Source organism: Mus caroli, unplaced genomic scaffold (genome assembly GCF_978045245.1).
Source record: "Mus caroli unplaced genomic scaffold, Mus_caroli_1 scaffold_5, whole genome shotgun sequence".
NCBI classification, from domain to species: Eukaryota; Metazoa; Chordata; class Mammalia; order Rodentia; family Muridae; genus Mus; species Mus caroli.
In genome coordinates, this window is record NW_028227260.1 from 57,391,076 (window position 1) to 57,415,755 (window position 24,680).

The 24,680-nt window shown below is 37.0% G+C and overlaps 1 protein-coding gene across 1 annotated transcript in view; it reads left to right on the top strand.

Moving 5' to 3' along the window:
- Rps6ka6 (ribosomal protein S6 kinase A6) overlaps positions 1-24,680 on the top strand; it is a 141,508-nt gene that overhangs the window by 41,481 nt on the left and 75,347 nt on the right. Inside the window, exons 2-3 of the mRNA XM_029473708.2 lie at positions 3,579-3,710; positions 22,946-23,197. Of these exons, the coding sequence (XP_029329568.2) occupies positions 3,597-3,710; positions 22,946-23,197 (366 nt within the window). The 5' untranslated portion in view covers positions 3,579-3,596. The remainder of the gene's footprint in view (positions 1-3,578; positions 3,711-22,945; positions 23,198-24,680) is intronic.

Consider the following 24,680-nt stretch of genomic DNA (forward strand, 5'->3'; position numbering starts at 1 on the left):
TGTAAAATAAGAGCTTTTGGAAGACTGAGGGGGAAATGCTATCAACTCTCAACATCTAAAGAACTTTTTAATGAAATCAATCCCCTCCCATCACCAACAAAATCAAACAAACAAAGAGAGATAAACCATGGACTATAGATTGGAGAAAACACATGTAATGTCAATATTATGATGTCATAAGAACAAAAAGAATGAGAAGAGATATTTTAGAATTTAACAGATATTGGTGTGACCATTGAATATATTAACCATATATCCATCACTGAGTATAATTTCAAGGAGCAGTGAGGTGGAAAGAAAGGTAAGAGTGAATGAGAGTGATGGACACTGAAATAAATGAGAATTATATAGACCTCTTTAAATAAAGTTGGCTGTTTGTAGAAGTGTATAACAAAGTAAAATCATGTTTTCTGTTTTTGTTTTTAACATAAAAACAGCATTTTTCATTAATGTGAAAAGAAGTAGTAGAGAGTGTAAGGATAAATCTACAAGACAAGGCAAGATAAACAGAGTGATCAAGTGATCAAGAGAGAGCACTTGGGGTGAGCTGGAAACATCTCAAGTGGCAATTCTCATGTGGCAACTGAGATGTCAAGATTAAGAGAGTATGTGTGTTAACAACTCCTTAGACCAGCGCTGGGTCATTTCTTCCATTGCTTCCTGCAGAAAAAAATGAAAGGAGGAGGAGAGTGGTGAGCAAGTATGATTATAGGTGACATGCCAGAAATTTTGAGGGGTTCTCTTATGAGAATCACGCAGTATGAGGTGAATAAGTTAAATGAAGAAACAGATGGGTTGTGATAACAGGAGAGCAGAGGAGGCTTAAAATAGCTTTTATAAGGAAAGGAAAAAAGAAATGTTACTAGGTAACCTTGAACACAAGTTGAGATTAGAGACCAAGAATTTGCGTCAAACTAATTTGCTATTTTCTCCACCATCATTGAATATCTCAGCATTGGACAGCCAGAGAAGGTGATATTTACATCAATAGATGGCTTGCATTTCATCATACTCATGCTATCTAAAGGCAATGAATTAAAAAAAAAACAAGCAAGGAAATTGGAAAAAGGAGCAATTTAAATAATAGATAATGTCATCTAGATTGATCAAAAGTTGAGACAAGGACAGTCTCTATCCCTCATTTCCCTTGACTGGGTTTCAAAGGGCATTTTAGTGCAAGTATGAATTTTGTAAACATTAGTAAATTTTCAATGCTTCATAGAACCAACTGGGTAGGTTATATAGTCTTATCCAAAAGACAATAATCAAAATCACATCATCCTTGGAAATCCTTTTTTGGGGGGATGGGGGTCTGGCCCTCATTTCTGAATGAAAAATACAAAATTCATATTCAAATTTATGAATACAAGTTATATAGTTATGGGTCAAGAATGTATATTTTGTAATGAAAGAGAACATTCTTTTGTTATCTTCTTGGACAAAGGTAGAAAAATTTAGAAGAAAGGAATGTGTAGTAACTATATAGAGAAATGGTTTCTGGTTTTATGTACCTGTTTTCATCCTGTTTCACAGTAGGAGAAGTGGGAGAGAGAAATCCACTGGATGTGAACAAATTGCGATTGTAATTTGAACTATGCTACTAAATTATCTATTAACACATAATTTCTTTGTATTTAGGTTTTTTTTAATTTGAGAAGTATAACTGATGGTGCCTGCTTTGTAAAATTTTGATAATTTGATGAGATAATATGTATATAAATGACTAGCACTTGATTTCTTCTTGTATTCTCATTTTTTACTCTAACTACTGTGATTTATAAAACTGTATACCTTTTCCATTGTTTTTATTCCTATAAGCCACAAATCTTAGAGCTAAGTATTAATTTATATCAGTCACTACCAACAACACATTTAGTGGCTTTGATAATTGTTTTTATCAGCTAATGTAAAGATATGTGCTCAAAGAATGATTTTAAAGAATGAGGGGGAAAGACATCTTTTTATAGTAGTAAAAATATTTATCTTTAATGGGGAGGCCTCTATTTTTTCTATTACATTACATTTTTGGAGCTAGTTTTGAAGGAAGGAGATAGAGAAACATTAGGTTGATGGAGGAAAATGTTCTGTTATCTGTACAGTCCTTTCAATGAAAGTCTGTTCTTTAAGAAGTTTGTTTCACAATCCCTCTCAGCAGCAACAGTTCCTTAAAAGGGTAAAAAATATTATCAGCTTTGCTATTTGGGGTCATTTAGATGAATCCATTATCATTTAGCAATAGTAAAAATATATAAAGCCATTCACTTAAAAATATATGAATGAAGTTTAGTATATGATTGATTGTAGCAATCTCTGATTCAATATCATCTGTCTTTAATACTTTTTAAAATAGACACCAGTAAAGTATAAATTATAAATAAACCATAAATTTTGTGTTATTTAAACTAGATGTGGTGGTTCATGTTTTTAATGTCAGCACTTAAGAAGCTGACAGAATGGCTGCTGAGAGTTTGAGGTCAGCCTAAACTACATGCTGAGGCTCTCTCAAAATTTTAAAAGCAAGAAAAAAAAAAACACAAAGAAAGAAGAAGTAAAAATTTCAGTACCATACCCAACTTGTCTTCTGTCTCATATGTACTGTCCTACTGTTTTAAATTGCAATTTAATTTACCTACATCCCTACTGAGGAACTAAAATATCAAATGCCTTTTGCTTTCTGCTTTTCTTTCTTTCTTTTTTGAGTGCTAAGGATAAAATACAGGACATTGTGCATCCTAGGCAAATGTTCTACTTTTAATCTACATCCTTAGCTGTTATGATTTTTTGAGACATTTGACTAGGTAGCTCAGGTTGGACTCAAATTTGTGTTCCTCCTGCCTCAATTTTCTGAGTACTAGAATTACAGGGATGCATCATGATGCCAGGTTCCAAGTATGTTTTAACTAAGATAATATTTAATATTGATATTTAATATCAGTCTACCCATGTCCTTAATACTTTTGTATGCTGATAAAATAAGACTGGCTTGTTATGACAATATACACAAAAAGGTATATATAATACATATTGTCATTTGGGTCCATCATTCAAACCGATTACTCATATTGATATTTGTAGCATCTAAATGTTGTATAATTAGGGGGAATCTAGTTATTGGTAGAAGGAAACTGGCCTACTGGCTGGTAGCCAAGAAGGTCTGAGCTGATGTGGAAGGGTATATTTATGACAGGAACTGCCCAAGGATAGAGACAGTTCTGAGATGGGAATGCCAGGAATTTAAATAAGAAAGGGTAAATGAATGTCCCAAGAGAAAATAGAGGAAGAGAGAATAATGTGGCCTATTTTCTTTTTCTGAGTCTGAGGGACATGTGAGGCTAGGTTTTGTAGGGGTTGGACTCTCATTCACCATTCTGTCCCTCTTCTCAAGAAAAGAGGTAACTTATGGGTTGCTGTGTTTTTTAGAAAGTATACTACAGATTCCCTGGAGAGCAGGGATTAAGGTGAGATTTTCACAATTTAAGAACTTCTACCACCATGTGCCTTCTTCTCCCTCATGTATTAAATTGCTTGCTATGTTTCATGAACCTTTCACTGTTTCACCCCGTCATATTTTTTTCCAGATAAACCCACTTTGAATCATGCTGAATTTTAGAAGGACACGCCACACGCCATCTGGCCACAGGTCCAACTCTAACTTGAACCTGTTCTGTTGTCTTCCATTTTTTGGATGTCGTCGGCGATCCAAGAGTCGGGTAAGAATATCTAGAAATATGGTATTGAACTTTAATAGGCTATGACTAAGTAGTGTAGAATGTGGGATGGCTGTGTGCAAGGAGCAGTATGATGTTTGCTACCAAAGAATTTATATACGTTCAGTCAATTCTGTTTTTTCAGAGTTGGGGTTGGGAAAATGAGTTAGGACTGGGATTCCAAACAACTTTGACAAGCTGATGTGGGTAAAAATAAACATGACAAAGTCTATTAAAGGCAAACTCAAATCCAGAGGAATACCAGATTATAGAAATGAGTACAAGATGGTCCTGAACTGGGTACATATAAATATAACAAATAATTGTGTAGGGCCCATGAGTACTCTAGGTCAAATATATCAATAATAGAAAGTTCTATGGTCACAAACAGTGAACATGGTCTAGCATATAGATATATTATTAATAACAAAGAGGGCTGAGATATAACCATGGCATATTCTGTATTTAAGGTTTTATCATGCCTTTTAAAGGAAGTAATATACACAGTTTCAGCATCTACAACCTATCTATGTAAAATATGGAGTATTTGGGAAAGGTCCTTTGAAAGCAAACCAAAGTGTTCCCTTTCAAATTCTTAGAAAATTGTTTTTATAAAAGACCTGAAGATTTAACTGTATTATAAGTCCTCATATAGTTGGAGAGGCATTATATGAGGGTAGAAGGAATGGGTCAGACAACGCCTAAACATTTCCACTCAAATCAGCCTTAATGAGATAAATGATGCTGCACAGTAAATCAAGGTTGTTGTAGCATAGCATAGTTCTCACTTTAAAATACTGAAAAGTTAACATTACTTGAAATATAGATGAACATTTCCCCTTTGAGCTTTGTTAGAATAAGACAAAAAGCTACCCTTATGAAATGATTTTAGTACAGACTGGTCATATAGCAAAGTGGACAGTCTATTAGTAGATTTTTAGAAAGCTGTTTAAGTAATATAAGTCTGTGAAATACGGTTCATTCACCAGTTCAAAGGGGAAAATTGGATTCCTAAACATCCATTTTGTTTCTCATTATAATTTTGATAGCGTTTGCCCTCGGGGGTATTTAAACAACTTCATAGACTTTAAGATTTCCCAGACCTCGTTTACATTTGTAAATATTTAACACCACCCTCCCTCCGTGCCCCTGGTTTCCAATGTGCCTACACATTTTTCATTTGTTTAGCTTAACTTCCAAGGCTGTGTTCTACCCAAATGAAGATGACATATATGAAAATATTTCTAGTTAATCATCACATTTTGTTTTATCAGGTTACACTAGTTCTTACTTAGATAATTTTTCTCTGCATGCAAACCAAATGTTTGTGACAATTGGTTGAAATAAATTAGGCTGCTAAGCTGTTCTCATTTTTTATTCTATATAGGCGTAAGTTCTTTTAAGCATTTATTTTTTAAGAGGTGAAACCAGAAATTGGAGGAAAGTGGCCATTTTTAGTGTGCTATTAACTCATCGAGTGCATATGATTGAAAGCTGTGGTAGGCATGCTGAAGTGATGTTTATTTTACTTTCTCCAATTTCATCATAGATATGTCTAAATGTACCAAGGTTGCATGACCAAGCAACTGGTAATTTCAGGCAATTAGCTACTTGTTTGGGCTTAAAGATAATCAACACTCATTTTTGACTTTTTTTTTTTTCAGTAAAATGTTCAGTTGAAATTTCACTCAATTACTTACTTCACACAAAGTGAAGTGGAGAATTGAAGCAATTATCTACATGATTCAAACAAAAAGATGACCTCTTTGACCTCAATTATAGTACCTGGATATTTTAAGCAAACTGTGAGTTTTGCTTGAAAACTGGAAAAAAATGTGGTGTTAAATATTTACAAATGTAGCATTTGTTCAGAAAACTGCTTAAATCTTCAACTTCTACTTTGATTTATGTGGTCTGAACATTAACTGAACTAGTGATAAGTAATTAAATAGGTGATTTGCTGAATTTTCATAAGAAAAAATATTCTTAAAAACAGGTGTGAATTTTAAAAATTTGTAATGAGGACAAGTTTATTAAAAAGAGGGAAACATGACAGATTCAACATGTCTCTTGTGTTTATTGTTTAATATGTTTTAAAGGTGTTCAATAACAAAAATGAGACTCCAAAATTAGCATTTGAAGTGGAAGCAAGACAAGCAATATGGGAAGCTACAAACAGGGGTGGGTGGGTAATGACATGGTCCCTTTCACATTGCAATATGCATTTGTATTTATTTATTCTCATATATATTACATCCCCAATTTTTTCCCCAATCCCTCCCACCTACCTTTCCTTTCTACCAGATCCACTATATTGCTATTTTTCTTCAGAAAAGAGCAGGCCTCCCAGGGATATCAACCAAGCATAACATTACAAATTACAGTAAGACTAGACACATACCCTCATGTCAAGGCTGAACAAGGAAACCCAGTAGAAGGAAAGGTTCCCAAACGAAGATCAAGGACTCAGAGACATACCTATTCCTACTGTTAGGAATCCCACCAGAACACCAAGCTACTCAACAATAAAATATATGTCAAGGACCTAGGTCAGACCTATGCAGGCTCCCTGACTGTCAGTTCAGTCTCTCTGAGACCTTATGAACCACACTGAGTTGATTATGTGAGCTGTGTTCTTGTGGTGTCCATAATCATCATCAGAGATGCTTCATCTAGAAATTGATAGGCACAGATACAGATACCAACAACCAGACATTATTAGGTGGAGCTCCTCAAATTCCAGTGAAGAGGGGAGGAGATTATAGGAACCAAACACTAATTTTATTGTAACATCAATTAGTTTAAATTATGAACAGAAACAAAGCAACAATAGTCTTTTATTAAAAAAAGTGCTTTAAAATAATAAAAAGTGTAACATTATTAACTTTTTATCATTACTTAGGAAAGCAGGCATCCAGGAAAGCAAATCTACCCTCATAATGTGACTATGTCACAAGGCATAGATTTGCTGAATTTTAATTTTAGAATTGAGGATATATTTTGACCTTAAGAAACAGGCCTTATTACTATTTGAATTTTGTACACATGTGATCAGATAAGCCAATGACAAGATGGATATCTATTGGAATATTACACATTTATAAAATACCCTTCATCATCAGCTTCCTTTCCTGCACATTAATGGTAGGCATTATCTTTTATAGTCCTCAAAATTACTCTACAGAATACATATAATTAAATCAGTTTAGAAATTGAAAAAGTAAAAGGCAAGATAACAAAAGTGATCAAAGTCATACAGCATATGGTGTAAATAATTTGCACACAAGTATCTCAGTACATCACCTTGCTGATAAGAAAATTGATTGATTAGGTTTATGACACACTGAATTCACTTGAAAGCATCTTTAGTTCCCAAGAGTGATAGTAACACATACAGAGGAAACGCTCTCTCTCTCTCTCTCCCTCTCTCTCTCTCTCTCTCTCTCTCTCTCTCTCTCTCTCTCTCTCTCTCTCCCTCTCCCTCTCCCTCTCCCTCTCCCTCTCCCTCTCTCTCTCTCTCTCTCTCTCTCTCTCTCTCTCTCTCTCTCTCTCTCTCTCTCCCTCTCTCCCTCTCTCCCTCTCTCCCTCTCCTGTGCGTGCACGTGTGTGTGCGTGTGTGTGTGTAATGGGGGGAAGTAACACTTATGTTTGAGAGATGCTTAGAGAGTCATCATTAAAGACAGACTGGGTCAGAAAGAAGGGTAAATAAAAGATTTACTGACCTAGAGACTAAGAAACAGTAAATATTGTAAGATGTAAACATATTTTTAGTCTTTTGGGAACAGTTTGAAATGTATTATTATGTTGCATGTTTTGTTTTATTTTATACTTCGAGATGAATTCTGACTGTACACAGGCTGGCATCAAACTCATTGATTTAAATGATCTTTCAGGCTCAGCTTTCTAAGAAGCTCTGATTATTTACTTAGGAGATGCTGAGGATTGAACCTAGGCTCTCACAGCATGTTTCCTAGCTACATACTCAGAACTCATTTTTTATGCCTGGATAGTTCACCCAGCTCCTGAAGTTACCACTGAATACTTTGACCACAAACATTCATAGTTATTTTTCCTAATGAAATCTGTAATCCTCATTTTTCTGAACTCTTTCTAAAGTCAGTTCATCTCTAAATTCATTCATCTTGTTTGGAAAATTACCTGACTGGATTAAATAGAATATTACAATTGAGTAACAAATACTGCTGATTTTTTGAGACAGGGTCCCTCTATGTAGTTCTGTCTGTAATGGAGCTCTCATTGAAGACCAGACTAGCTTTAAATTCCTAGAGATCTGTCTTCCTCTGCCTCCCAATTCCTGGATTAAAGGAATTCACTACTATGTCATGCTTTAATATTTGTTAATTTTAATAATTTAACTATTGAGATAATTATATGTGCTTTGAAGAACAAGTTTTTCTCCGTTGCCAATAGTAGTACTTTGTGTAGGATTTCTCTGTGTATTTCTTTGTCCTGCTGCTTTGGGTTCTGTCCTATGGCACCAGTGCGTGGCAAAATGGAATAAGTAACAAGAAGGAGTGCAAAGGGGCTGAAGGAGCCTGGATCATGATGGGGTGGGCAGGACAGTGGTTGTAGATGCTCATGAAATTCTGTTAGAATAGATAGAAGAATAAATGCATATATTGTTAAATGATAATATGCAAATGTTATCAAATAGAGTGATTTGTGATTTTTGCCAATACAGCTTTTATCTCTTAATATAACTAGAAAACAGACTTTTGACTTTTATCTACTTAGAATTTTATCTTTCATATTTTAACACTTACTATTGAATGTCCTGTTATAAAATTAGATATTCAAAGTGCCTATGAATGTCAACTGGAATAATGATCCATTTAAACAAAAAATTAAAAAAAATTAAATGGCAGAATAGTTTCTTGAATTTTTCAGATGATATCCTTTGCAAGGCTTTTCCATGGTCCCTCCATTCCTTCCCCCTCTCTCTTCCTCATATGCCTCATCCAGCCCCTTTTTTTCACTCAATTTCTCTCTCCCCCATACTCTAGGCTCTGAGCATGCTGGGTTCTAAGTATCCTGCACAGCATGCTAGCATATATATATATATATAATTTAACAACATGGGCACTTGTAACACAATAAGTGCTAGGATTTTTCCTGTGCAGGCTTGGTTAGCAAAGAGAAATGGGTAAGGAGGGAAAGTAAATGGATATAGGGATAAGAGTTGACAAACATATCTTCTTTTGTTGATGTTTTCTATGGGAAGATCAGATGTTTCTAGATCAAATGTTGTAATGAATAATTTCCCTGTATAGACAAATAATGCTGACTTCATTTTGTAGTCAAATATCGCTGGCAGGAAGGTATGTGTAAGCCTTTGGAAACAATCCTCTCCTCACCTCCCCTCTTCAAAAATACCACATAAGGAGAAAATAAGCACTCTGAAGATTCTGGAAGAGCAGGAGAGAGAGTTACAACCCTGGGAGTTCAGTTGTCATATTGGACCATGCCAACATCTTTGCAACATTGTTTTTGAGCACTGTATTGATAACTCAGGTTCAATGGAGGAAAATACCAGAAATATACGATGAATTTTATACTCTTTATGTAAACCAGACTTGCTCATTTTGTTTAGTTCTTAGGCAGATTAAAGCAAGAAACAATCATAAATAATTTATCCAGAAATAATTCTTCTTACCAATATTGAAAAAGAAAACTTGCCAGAGCCTGTATTGGTGATGATACCCAGCTCATTTCTATAATGGGTATAAAGTCAGATTGATTAAATATTTTCTGGCACTTTGATTTTTATCTCAGAAAACAAGACAGGATTATTTATCATGATGACTGAATATTTCTAAAGCAGATGCTTATTCAAGTAAAGAAGGTGCACCATATATAATAGACCTAATTCTATTTTACCTAATATACATGGAAATAAAATGCAGATTATTTTTAGAAGTTCAGGCAGAAAAGCAAAAGTAATCTGCTTTTAAAATTGGGGCCATATTAGCTTCTATGCTAGATGGAAATCATGTAATCTAAACAGAGTCCCATGCCTCTAGTAAATGTTCCAGTGTTAGTTCTAATCAAATTGAGATCAATAGTGCACTGTTCCCTTTCTATACTGCACACTAAATAAATGTATGACAGTAATTCAAGTCTGAGTAAATAGCCATATTAGAGGAAGACAATTAGGACTGATAAGTATCATTATTTGAGGTGTTGACATGAATGCAAACACTCACCTATCTAGTCATTCGTGTATGGTTTATAAAGTAGCAAGGGCTTGAATCTGGCTGGGAAAGAACCAGAAAGAGTGCGAAAGAATCAGAATTCTATGAAGAAAAACTGTGGGTGAGTAAATGGATGAGCCTGACGATTGTTTATAACAGATGGCAGTCAGGGGTGAGCTTATGTGACCTAATACTCTGCCTGTTCCTACTTATTTGCTGATAGGCTTAATATTTTTACTGGATAAATGTGTTGTATTAACTTTTTTGGCTACAGGAGCTTAGTATTGCCACACTAAGTGATTTACTAGAGATAATATGCTGGCCTGCATGCTTTCAGGGGCTTGCATCAATGTATCCTAGAAGTTTATCTATTTTTATAAATACTGATCCTTTTTCTTCTCTCTGTAGTTTAGCTACTGCTCATTCATTAATAAGTATAGGAGAATATTTAGATTTTTTGGTACTATCATATCCTCATGATATAACTTCTTATTATAGAACGTGAGGATAGGAAAATTATGATATGTAATGAGATATTGGATGAATAATAGGCTTGTCATCAAGATCTTATATTTAAAATCCCAATCCTATCCCTTGAACTAAAACCATGATCTTGGTCAACAAAGATGTATGCTTCCTGTCAATTTTGTGAACAGAATTTATCATATGATAAATTGTTCTAGTACCCCATTTAATAATAATATATTGTAAGGAGGATAGCAAAGAATATATTTACTACTTTTTAAAAATCAGAATAGGAACTCAGTCAAAGGCCTGATGAGCCAAAGGTCATGAGAGTTGAGTTGCTTGAGTTTCATAAGTCCAGTAAACTAGAATGTCTACTTTGGAATAAGTTTAACTGCAGAAATTAAAAAAAGTTACCCTGAAAAGGAGGTTGAAATGTATACAGTGTAGTGCCAGGTGGTAATTATTGGTAAGTGGATCTTAAATCAGAGGAGGGACTGAGAACCAGGAACGTGGACAAGGTAATAAAGGGCAACAGAAGGAGGCAAAGACAGGGCCTGGTAAGGATGCAGGAAGGCAGTAAGGAGGGAATAGAAATTGGGAGCTCTTGAGGGCCAGCAAGTAATATGTCAAGAAAGAGTACAATAAGAAATGAAGATGGAGTGAGAGGCAGAAGTGACAGGGGCTTGGGAAAGAAGGAAGAGAAGTTGAGGGAGTTGGGGTACTATGGAGGCATTCAGCTGGTTATTACAATTTGATATATTCCATGTAGAGAGGATGGATGATATCTGTGGATAATTTAACTTCTATTAAATTGAGTCATTTATTTAATTCCCATTTCTTTGCTCCAGTGAAGATAAACAACGTGGCTTCTTAAATTGTTTTGGGGCATATGCAGCATAAGTAAATTATATATGTATATGCATGTGTGTGAATGTGTTAATAAATGACTACCTCTTCTACTACACATTTGCTTTAAAAAAAAACAGGTGTAATTAAGATTAAGCAATTGGATAATTAGCAATGGCATGCAGCCACCTGCTTGGGAGGTGTGCTAGTTACTGAACAGACTAGTCTTATGGCTATCATTTCTATTTGAAAATGTTTAAAGTATTACTTCTTTTGGGGAATTATTTCCATCTCAAATTAGTTTTTACACTACAGTGTAATTCTGTGACCATCAAAAAGTCCACAATAGGCCCAAATGGTCACAAGAAATTATAAAAATCTGTGCAAAAGAATTATTTAGTACTCTTAGAGAACATATTTGCAGAATTAGTGCTAGTTGTATTTACACAAATATCATATAGTGATATTGCATTTCAAAGGAATTGCTTCCCTATATATACATTTTAACCACTTTTCTTTCATTTCAAAACAAAGTCCAAGAGAACTCAAAGAACCATTCCCTTTTCTCTTGTATAATATATTAAAGGAAAGCCAATGAAATATGTTTAAGAAATACAAGCAATTTTTCTACTACTTAATAAAGCAATTGAAGGAATATATAGCCACATTCTAATAAAATATATAACTTAAATATGTAAATTTTATTATTTTTTAAGTTGTATCTATTAAAATCTTTCAAGGGGAGTGAATATCTCTAGGAAATAGCATGTCAGGGCAATCATTCTAGCCTTCAAATTTCAGGTGCTCTGCACAATTGCAGGGAGCATGATGCTTGTGCCTCACAGAAACTTTGGAAGGACAGTGACTCAATATGTTAGTGGGAGGGGAAAAATCAGGTGACAGAACAGGCTATTGCTAAACAGGAGTTTAAGTGTGCTTATACAATCATCACATAAACATCTCCACCCATAGCTAAGGTTGTAAACATCTCTACCCATTAAATTCTGCTTGTAGCTCTGAATATCTTTTTTCAAGTCCCCCTGTTTTCTCCCTACTCTATCATCAATACTCTTAACATTACCTTTCTTTCTTTCTTTCCTTTCTTTTTTAGACAAAGCCTACTGTGTAGTCTAGATTTCAGAGACAGAGCCTACAATGTGGTCTAGGCTAACCTTGAATTCACAATCCTGCCTCAGCCTCCCAATTACTAGAACAGCAGGTTTGTGCCACTACATCTTTTTTTTAAATGAAATTATTAGTCATACTTTTTGTATCTGGGTGTTCCTTTTGTTTATGTAATGCACATTCTTATAAGACAGGCTTGATATATATATATTGGTTTTTCGAGACAGGGCTTCTCTGTCTAGTCCTGACTGTCCTGGAACTCACTCTGTAGACCAGGCTGCCCTCAAACTCAGAGAAATACTTTTTATATACTAAAACACATAGAGTAATGTAAATAGAACCAGAGAGTATTTTTATCATTCCACTAAACTTCAGGCCTTTGAGTAAGATCCATTTCTTTTGGCTACTAGCCACTACTTAGAATGTCTCTTTTTCCAAATCTGCTATGTTCCAAGACACCAACACTGGGACACCGAGTTCAATCTCTGGTACCAGAAAACAAAGTAAAGCAAGTGCTTACTGTGGGAACATACATTTTAGTTGCTCTTAGTAAATGTGTAAAAGTGGGATGCTGAGTCATACATGTGTACATTTAACACTTTAGGAAAGAAGCAGATCTTGTACATAAATTGTAGAGAGACGCTTTTCATGTGATTTTTTTTTTACCTGAAAAGAATAATTTGTAATTTGCCATCTTTGTTACCATTTACATCCACTCTTTTGATTATTAAATTTGTTCCACACATTGTTTATTTTCAACTTGGGCTGTTTGGGGATTTCCAGTTTGGAGAATTATTGGTAAAACTGCTAAATAAACTTTTACATACAGCCAAATGTCATAGTTTAAATATGTAACCCAAGTTACCCTGGAGGCTAAGGCAGGAAGATCCTAAATTCAAGGCTAGTCTGGACCACACAGCATATTCAGAGCCATCCTGGGCAATTTAAAAAATTCCATGGGGTTACAGATGCACCTAAACGATAAAGTACTGATCTAGCATGCCTGGGACACCAAGTTCAATCTCTGGCACCAGAAAACAAAGGAAAACAAGAGCTTACTGTGGGAACATACATTTCAATTGCTCTTAGTAAATGTGTAGAAGTGGGATGCTGAGTCATACATGTGTGCATTTAATACTTTAGGAAAGAGGCAGGCACATTTCTAAATTGGCTGTACAATTTGCACTTTAAGGAACAAGGTAATGCTGTTCTGTTTAGGCTCATACTATTGAGAACTTTTTATTGCTTGAGTTTGTGGTTTGGTTTTTAGTTACTCTGGTAAGTATGTAGTGGTATTATTGTGATTTTGATGCAGATTTCCCTGATTGCTAATAATATTTAATATTTCCTCATTTGTTTCCCCCTCATTAGTGTAATCTTTAGTAGAGGGATTGTCAAGTTGTTTAAACAAAAAGGTTGCATATAATTTCAATTTACTTTTTCTTCTGGGGTCTGTCTTGTCTTTCTCCTAATAATGTTATATAAGACCAAGCTTTTAATTCTATATAATTCTATTTGCCAATACTTGTTAGTATTTCCTAAAAATCTGTTGTCCCATTCAGAAAGTTCCTATGTTTCTTGTTTGAAATGTTAGCTTTATACTTTCTTTAAGTAGATTCAAAGTCTCTGGTTTTATATTTAGGTCTTCTTGATCCAATTTGAGTTGATTTTTGTGCAAGGAGAGAGATGTATATATCCAGTTTCCAGAACCACTTTTTGAAAAGCACCCCCCACCCCTAGTAAATGTTTTGGGGGGATCTGTCAAAATATCAGTTAACTGTAGCTGCATGGGTTTATTTCTAAATTCCCCATTCTATTATATTGGACTGTCTGCTTAAATTATGCCCTGGCTGTCCTGGATCTTGCTCTGTAGACCAGGCTAGCTCTGAACTCAGATGCCTGCCTCTACCTCCATGTGCTAAGATTAAAGTTGTGTGCTAACACACAAGGTTCTGGAAAATTTATATAAACCGAAAATTATTTTCTGGATTAAAATTTATGAGCCAAGAAATACTACTTTGGGAGTTTTATTGAAGAATAGGGTTTCATCTTTCTTTTATTTAATTTTCAAACACAACAGACTAGTCAAAAGTGTATACATCTGAGAAGTTGGACTGAAGTTGTTATCTTTGCATGTTTTTAAAATAGAGTGTATTTTTGAGGAATATTTTAGGACAATTTGTTATAAAAATTGACTTTGAAAACATCTCAAAATTGGAATTTAAGTCAATTTTAAAAACCATATAAGTACTAGGGATGTAGCTTAATTGTAGAACATGTACATAGTTTCTGAAAGGATGTGAGGTAGATATATGCAGCCTCCCCAAACACATTGCCAAATGAATGTTGAATTTCTACATATCCATGTACCTCTGCATTCATAGCTTCTGTCCACAAATTCAGTACAAAATCTTGACAGGATTGTTATTGTACTGAATAAACTGGACTTTCACATTTGCACTTACTGAGAAACACAGCATATGTATTTATGTAGCATTTACATTTCATGAGGTATTATAAATATTTTAGACATGATTGAAAGTACATAGAGCGTATATACACATTTTGAGCAAAGCTCATACAATTTAAATAAGGAACTTAAGTGTTTAGTTATGGAAGGTCCTGCACTGAAACCACCATAGATACCAAGAGACAAATATGTTTTTTAAAGAGACTTTAATTTTAATTTTTATCTTTTATTTGTCTATCTCTCCATCTACCTCAAAGTCTTTCTATATCACCTAGGCCAACTTCTAACTTGGGATCCTCTTGTTTCAGTTTACTAAATTCCAAGATTACAAGTGTGCATTGTTATGCTCAACTGTACTCCGACCTCTATGCTTTTAAGACAAGGTCTTGTTATAGCCCTGGCTTGTCTTGAACTTGCAATTGTTCTTCTTTTTTGGCTTTCTTAGTGATGGAATAATATGTATATGCCACTCTGCTAGATTCAGTACCTGTTCTGAAAAGTCTTGTTTTGTCTAAATAGTCTTATAGGACTCTTTGGGATTATACATATCTCTGTGTTGCTCAAGTTATGCTAACATATATTTACCCTTCATTTGATAGTCTAGATCTGTGAGTTGTGACTATCAGAAAGCACATTTCCAATGGCATTGTAACTGAGACACCTCTCAGTAGCAAAATTACAATTATGAAGTACCAACAAAATAAATGTTATGGTTGGAGTTAACACAACCTGAGAAACTTTTAAAAGATTACAGCATCAGGAAAGTTGAAAAATCTCTGTAAAATACTTGAAAATGAAAATAATTTCTAGTTTTGATTTCCTAGGTACTTGGCATGACATAAATGCATAGGCTTCTTTAATATTAAACATTTTAATAGGGAAAATAAAATGGGTGGTGGTAGTATGATAAGTGAGTCTTGGACTCAAATCTGAGAGCCTTTCAAGGAGCTATCCAGGGTGCTAAACTGCATCTCCCTGAAGCCCTAATACTGGGCAAAATTTTAACTCGCTATTTCAGACACATTGGCCATAAATAACCATTTATCACCTACCCAGCCTGTTCCTAGTTTGAATACATACATACATGTGTGTGTGTGTGTGTGTGTGTGTGTGTGTGTGTGAGAGAGAGAGAGAGAGCCACTCATGCGTGTGCACTTACATTTGTATTAATTTTATTCTGTAGACATATCCAATTTTGTCCAATTTCTCAGTTGAACTGCTAACTAACATAAGGAAAAATGGCACTTTTATTATGTTCAACCATACATAGTAATATAGAGTGACAATACTTTATACAATGAAATCTCAAAATGCATAAGTAGTGTTTGTTTTTATAAAAGATTTTGCTTGAAATTTCCTTTGTGGTTTAAATTTGTAGTGATTTTACAAATTCCTATTAGTTTTTATTGTGAGTTCTAAAGATCTGAAATTTGGCTGAATTATCTATGCTTTTGAAACCAAAGTATTTTCTAGGGTATCTTTTACACTTTGACATAGAGAGTCTATCTCTTTGCTTCACCAAATCACAAATATCTCTTGGTAGAATTCCAAAATTTCCATCCTTAACCTAGATTTTATGAGCCAGGAACACTGGGGATATACTCAGCAATTTGTGTTTTGATGAGATTTGCAAATGATCCTGAGACATATTTACCAATCACTTTGAGTAACTTCTTAATAAGTCTTAAATTATATGGTTCAGTTTAATTTAAGTTTTATTTATAAACAGTGAGTAGTGCTTATAATTCTTTAAAATTAAATATGCAGATGTGTGTGTGCACGTGCACACACCCATGCATGTGTGCATGCGTGGGTATGTGCACAGGTGTGTGTGAGAGAGACAGAGAGACAGAGATAGGGGAAGGGAAAGGAAAAGAAAGCAGAGGAGATAACAAGACAGAAGGGAGGTAAGGGGAGAGGATAGGAGAGAAGAGAGGAAAGGAGAGAAGAGAGGAGGGAGAGAAGAGAAGAAGAGAGGAGAGGTGAGGAGTAGAGAAGAGGGAGAAGAGGAGAGAGTAGAGGAGGGGAAGGGAAAGGAAAGGAGAGGAGAAGAGAGGAGAGGTGAGAAGGGGGAAGGGATAGGAGGGGAAGGGAGAGAACAGAGAGAGGAGGGAGAGGAGAAAAGAGGAGAGGAGAGAAGAGAGGAGGAAGAGGAGGGAGAGGAGGGAGAGGAGAGGAGAAAAGAGGAGAGGTGATGAGAGGGAGGAATAGGAGGGGAGGGGAGATGAGGGGAGAGAAGAGGTTAGGAGAATAGAGGAGGGAGAGGAAAAGAGAGGAGGGGGAGGAGGGGATAGGATAGGATGGGAGGGGAGAGGAGAGAGAGGAGAGAGGAATAAAGAGGAGAAGAAAGGAGAGGAGGAGGAGGAGAAGAGAGGAGAGGAGAGGAGAAGAGAGGAAAGGAGAGAAGGGAGAGGTCCTCGAGGAGGGGAGAGGGGGGAGGGTAGAAGACAGGAGAGGAGAGAAGAGGAGAGGAGGGGAGGGGGAGGGGAGAGGAAAGGTGAGGAGAGGAGAGGGGAAGGGAGGGGAGGAGAGGAGAAATAGATTGTATACTCTAGTTTGGCTTGTTTCTCACAGTCCTGCCTTTGTTGAGTGCTGAGACTTTAGGTAAGTGATTCAACATTGAGTCTCAGTAATTAAATTTCTTGTTTTTGAAATAGGGTCTTACTTTGTAGTCCTGTCTGGCTTGAAACTCTCTGTGTTGGCCAGGTTGGCCTCAAATCTTCAGAGATCTGGCTTCCTCTGCCTCCCAAGTGTTAGGATTAAAGGCATGCACAATCAGGCTAGTGGTGAGAATTCAAAGCATATATTTTCATTTTGGTGATAATTGCTTTTAAAGTTATATGTAAAAGACCATCAGAAATGGGGTAAGTTGGTAGAAGTACAAGCTTATAATTTTCATTATGTTATTATAGATTTAGGAGGTATGCTTGAAGTTTGTACAAGGTTACATAGTTACTCCCATAATCTTAATCAAGAAGTTGTTAATGCTTAGGATTTTCCTCAATAAAAGTCAGAATTTAGAATGGACTTAAATTGAAACTGAGTTTGGAAAGAGACACCGACTGAATAACCAGTGGAGTTTCCTCACTCAACCCCAGTGAACAATGCTGTAAAGGATATTGCATCCAGATTAGCTTTATATCTGATGTTATTGCTTTTACTTATAAAAATGTATCTTTTTTTGAAATATGGTTCACTATCATCTTTATTTACATCATCCTAGAAATTCATTTCCTGTTCAGTAGCTCAATCATTTTAAAAATTTGACCAACCTATTGCCAGTAGTCTTAGAAAAAAAAACCTTAATATTTCCACCCAGAAAATAACAATATAAACATATCTTATGTTCTGTCTTAAAGAGATTTAGAAACAAAGAGAAAACAAGATTTGGTTTTCATATTTTGCATATATATATATATATATATATATAAAATAGAAGAATAATTTTGTAACAGATAAAACAATTAGAATGAGGTAAGACTGAATTTTTAGATTAATCACATCAATAATTTTCTTTAAAAATCTTAGTAGAATAGAAATAAGGGTTATTATTCTACTTCTCTGCCCTGTCTCTAATAATGTAAAAATTCCCATCTTACATAATATATACCTTAGTAACTGTCTAAAGATAAACTTTACTAAATTATCTTTTTACTTGTTTATTGTTTAATATCGTCCATTTTATAATACAGACAATAGTAATCTTGCACTTTACTAGTTAGTGTGAGTTCCTTTCCTTTTTTGCAATTTGATTTGGAGTAGCCCAATATTAGCATATTTAGAGTAAAAGTTTTGTGAAACTGCTAAAGTCTGCTTTAAAGAGAACTTATTTACACTTAAACACTTAAAATTTCTATTTTTCTAAATACAAACTTCTTGAAACTAAAATATTTGAATATTTTTAGTAGCATCTTAATGATCTGTATATATTTGAATATATATGAATATATTTCAATATTTTAATACTGAATTTTTAGTAGCTTCTTAATGATCCATATATATGTATAGCATATATATGTATATATATATATATAATCTTTTCTAATTAGTTAGATGATAATATTTGTAGAAGCAGGCAGACAATACTGCAAGATAATATGGCTCTTTCTATAATCATTTATCAAATATTACCTTGTATATGACAAAATTTAGAAATCTGAACCACAGTGAACTGTGGGTGGTCTGTGATCTGGTGATCAAAGACTGTTGTTTCATATTTCACACCCCCTCCCAGAAGTGGGGCCAAGATGGGTCAGTCAACTTTGTTTTTTCACTTAAATTATGTAACCACACATTTTAACCTCTGACCCAGGTCATCGAATGTGAGTTATTTGTCACAGAGTAGAAGAGTCAGTGTGGAGGTTTAAGTGTACCCTTTCTCTAGTTCTGGAAATACTCAGAAAATACATTATAATGGTGGTAGAGACTGTAATGTCAACTTTTTAGATGGACAATTTATTAAGAAGAGGATATAGTTGTTGCCGGGCATGGTGGCGCACACCTGCAATCCCAGCACTCGGGAGGCAGAGGCAGGCAGATTTCTGAGTTTGAGGCCAGTCTGGTCTACAGAGTGAGTTCCAGGACAGCCAGGGCTACACAGAGAAACCCTGTCTCGAAAAAAACAAAAACAAACAAACAAAAACAAAAAACAAAAAAAAGAAGAGGATATAGTGTGTTATAATACCCAAATCACTAAAATATTTTCAGTTGTTTAAAAAATTCTAATGCTATGCTATAGTAATTTAAAACCCAGGAACAAACATGTGGACAAGTAGACAATTTCAGAAGAAAAAAAAACTCTGAAAGACTGAAGAGAAATTCAAAGCTTCCCTTTCGCACGCTTTGCAGAAGACTGAGCAGCTCAACTCCAATGCTATTCAATTTTCGCCAATACTTCAAGGTCCTTTGGTGGTAGTAGAATTGAGGAAAGAGAAAATAAAATTAAAAAGAGAGAAGAAAAATACGAAACCACACAAGGATGTCTGAGAAGGGAAAGAGGCAATAACACATGCAGCAATTTTGCTAGAATATGTCACAATGCATGGTGAAGGTTAAGATGAAGGCAAATGGCAAAACATTTACATTCAGAGCTAAGAGATTTGGACATTTTAATGGAGATGATGGAGAATCTTTCAGGAACTTTGGTCACTGGATTGATATGCAAGAGATAACCTAAGCTTATATCCCAAAAGATCAGTTAAGAAGGCACATGGTCAATTCAATAAAATATTAGGAGTTTCCAAGGGGTGAGAGCAAAATTAACAATATTGAAAATAGGCTAAATACTTATCACCCCCAGAAATTGAGTCTAGTAAAAGCACAGGATTAAGGAACATATAGATGGATATAGATATAGATATATAGACATAGATATCTATGTCAATGTCGATATAGATATAGATACAGATATAGATATATGAGAGAGAGATTTGAATGGCTATGTGCTAAAGTGAATGTTGCAGATGAAACACAGAGGGAAGTTAAATTTTATTTATTTATTTGTTTGGTGGTGGAAATTGAATGTAGTAAAGTGAGGTATGAGCAGCAAACTTGTCAAGTAGTGGAATCCATTAATTATCTTGTGGAAAACGCAAAGGGACAGATTTGTTGGATTAAGTTATTTTGAGTAATCTGAATTTGAATGAAATATTAGATATTTATGCACATATATTGATCAGGTTGTGGATGTACAACTCTTGATTTCAAGAAAGTCTATGACTAGAGGTAATTTTGGACATCCCTAGCATACAGATAAATTTAAACCATGGATCTGTATATAAGGAAAGGACTAGAAAACTAGGAAAGATGAAAGCCAGTGGCTGAGTACTGAATTTCCAGTGGTTGGAGATTAAGAAGACAATGAACAATATAGCAAATCAGGCAAGAAAAATATCAATGATTTAGGAGGAAAATGTGCATAGTTTTATTTTGGAGGCCAAATGAATAAAAATATTTAAATTAATAGGGAAGTATAAAACGCATCACAGGATAGTAAGTAGAAGTTAGAAACCATGTTTTTGCTGATGGGGACAATCCAGTAGGAGAAAATAGGTGATGTGGAAAAAAGGAAGAGTTTTGAACTAAGAGGGTAAGCAATAGAAAATGGAACTTGACTCAGCTCAATGGAATGGAATTAATTAACACTCAATTTTGCCAAGCATAAATCTATTCACTTAAATAATCACACACACACACACACACACACACACACACACACACACACACTTTCAAGATTCAAAGTCTCATGTTCTCATTCAAAGGTATCACTGCCGCAGAAAAAAATTATATATATATCTCATATATACTTATATATGAGATATTATATATATACTTGGTTTTTTCGAGACAGGGTTTCTCTGTATAGCCCTGGCTGTCCTGGAACTCACTTTGTAGACCAGGCTGGCCTCGAACTCAGAAATCCTCCTGCCTCCACCTCCCAAGTGCTGGGATTAAAGGCATGCGTCACCACTGCCTGGCAAGAGACATATTTCCAAAGCTTATTTTTCTTTGGATTTTAAGTAGAGTTAGAGGGCATTATTGGTAATTACTCTTTGAATTCACTGCCAACCTCTGTGGCCTCTTTGATTTCTTAGCACACCAGATGGTGACATAAATGGAAGGCACAGTTTAGTGTTCTTTTTTTTTTCCATTTTTTATTAAGTATTTTCCTCATTTACATTTCCAATGCTATCCCAAAAGTCCCCCCATACCCACCCACCCCACTCCCCTACCCACCCACTCCCCCTTTTTGGCCCTGGAGTTCCCCTGTACTGGGGCATATAAAGTTTGCAAGTCCAATGGGCCTCTCTTTCCAGTGATGGCCTATTTAGGCCATCTTTTGATACTAGTTGCACAGCACCATAGCCTTAGATGTGGAAGGGGAGAGAGAGAGGAAGTGGTGTGTCATATGCAGTATGTTAGAAAGCTCTCCAAGGTACTGAGCTAATTTTGCCACTGTAGCAATTTCTTTCAAGCCTCTAAGTGTCAAAAAGTAGAATAACTTTTTTTTTTTACTTCAAGTATTAAAATGTTTTGCTGAGGGGTTTAATCATCCTTTCAGTGTATAAAATGGAACTTAATTTATCTGTTACATTACTAGAGCCAACGAACAGCAAAGGAGTAAAGCACCAAGTGAAGAATACTGAAGCACTATTGTCACTGCAGATCATATATTTTCAGGGGTGGCGTTTATTATCAGACTCCCTGCCTTTGTTGCTATGGCTAAAGTCTTCTTAGTGGTGTGTGTGTACGTGTTGGGTGCACTTGTTTGGGGACATGCACGAGACTGAACCATTGTGAGTTCTTCAGTACTGTGAGGGCAGCCCTCAGGAGCATCTTAAGTGAGACAAACCTGGTAGAGTGGGAAGGTGGGGGAACACAGTTCTACTGATTCCTTTTAAATGCATTAGGTGCTGCTTCTCGCTTCTAGGTGGCTAACTTGAGTCTTAAAATCCCCGCCCTGGTAGTATTTGATACTAGTTACTGAAATGGGCGTGGCACAGTACAGAAGACACTAGTGTTCTTTGGGTCCACCAAGCTGGCCCTTGGGCAGAGTCAGGACTCCTGAAGCTCTCCGCAGAGCAACCCCCCGCCCCCGAGTTCCCCCTCATCCTATTTGGGAATCCTCCCGCCGGCCAGGCAGGCAGTTCGGTAGTCTTGGGAGGGCCTGCTGAGCATGTGTCGGGAGCATCGCGCATGCTCCGTGGAGTGGGCAGGTTTAGCAGGCGCGAGCTGTGGGCTTTACTACGGTTCGCCCGCCTCCCCCGCGCAGCACGCCCCCTCCCCGTCTTCCCGCCCCCCAGCACGCGCTCCTCGGCAAACCACCCCGCCCTCCCCTCCCCCCACGCAGCCCCCCCTTCCACTCGGGGCTGAGGAACCTCCATTGACGTGCGGGTGACGCCGCGGCGCCGCTGCCGCGGGGGGTTCCAGGCGCCGAACAGGTAACGCGGCGGCGGCCGCCATATTGGCGGCGCAGGGAGCGGGGAGGGGGGACGGAGAGGGGGGGCGGCAGGGGGGGGGGGGCGGCCCCGCGGAGCCTGGCGGGGCGGGCGGTGAGAGCGGTGTGGCTGCTCGAGGGGAGGCAGCACTGAGTTCGTCTTCTCTTTCTGCAACCCCAGCAGCGGGCGGGGACCCCCGTGGTCCCTCTTTTGAGGTACCCGCGGTTGGCGAGGTCGGCAGTCACCCAGCGCGAGACCTGGTCCTTCGAAGACGACCAGGAGCCCGCTCAGCAGACGGGATGCATGCTGGTGCTGGGGCCAAGCAGCTTCTTCTCAAGAGCCCCTGAAGCGGCGATGCTACCGTTCGCCCCTGCGGAGGATCCCTGGGACCAAGAAGACATGGAGGTGTTCGGCAGCACGAGCAGTAGCGAGGTTAGTGTGGTGGGCGGGACCGGCTGTAAGTCTGCAGCCCGGTGTCCTGGGAGATCCCGGGCGGGCGGGTGGGAGAACGGGGTGCCTGCTAGCCCCCCACCCCCTTCCTGGGGGCCCAGACCTAGCTCTGGCAGAACGAGGGCGGGAAAGGGGTCAGGACAGGGAGCTCCAGCCTGCAGAGCTGCGGCTTGGCCTCCGGAGCTCGGGAGGTGCGGCCACGCCGGAGTTTGTTCTGACTAAGTTTCTTCACTTCCAACCCGAAGCGGGACTGGGGGACACACGGGGTGCCTTGCGTGACTCGCTGCGTTCCTCTCGCACCACGCTGCCTCTGCTTTCTGAGAATTGGAGCTTGCTGTTGAACTCCAGTGCTTTATGAAGTCAGGGAAACAAAAACACAGCAAGGTGACTAACTCTGGGGACTTTCACCCCAGGAGACGAAGATTCCTTGGTAACAGTATTCTCAATTCTTTGCAGCCTGCTATCTTACCCCCACCCCCTTGTTACCTGAAGTGGAGAACTGGCAGCCTTTAATCCATGTGCAGGTGAACTGCTGCTGCCTGTTCTCAGTTCCCCTTACTCTCCTTCAGTTTTACTTCAACCCTTTACCTTTTCCCAGTCTTCATACCTGACCAGATGGTGGGTACCAGAGGCCAAGTGATACCCAGAGCTTCTGGGACCCGATTTTAGTAAAGCTTAACCAAGTTGAACCGAAATACTTCCGTCCTCCCCTTTTCCCGCCGTTCATTCTTACTTCTGAAACTGTACTGGCTGGGCTTTGCAGTTGGGCCGCGAGAACTTAAATGTGCACAGGTATTTCATTGTTTGGTTACAAAAAGTGGGCACTATTTGAACACAAAAACCTACCTATTGTGATAGAAAGTTGGACCCTTTCCTAGCCACTTAATCATAAGCATAGTATTCCAGTAGAGGCCACCATACACCTCCTAAAATAGTTGAATGCCACTTTGATTCACAACAGAGTGTTTTGAAGACTCAGAATCCTCGAAATCTCAAGGGTGAGCCTTTGTCTTCAAATATTGTTCCATCTTAAAAAAATATATCTTGGATTATTGTATGATTACTTGTCATTTTTCCTTTATGTTATTTTGACTTAAACTAGGGTTAGATTACCTGTTAGAATAACTCGAAACAAGAGATTTTGTGGAAATAAATTGAGAAATATTGTGGAGCCCTTTATACAGATAAATATTTTATTAAACTGAATGGTTACAAAATGTTTTAATATTTTACATCTCTTAAGATTTGGTTAAAAGTGAGATGAATGGAAATGTTAATTTCTTCTTAAAATGTGGACATTCTAACTGCATGTATAAAATGTCAAACCATACTATCCAAGAGGGAGATTTTTGTTTTATTAATGAACCACAAACATTTAATTTATATAGGAAGTAGGGATCTTGCAAATACCTATTTTATTTTTAGTTTTAGTTAATTTTGAATGCAATATCTTCTAAATTGTAAT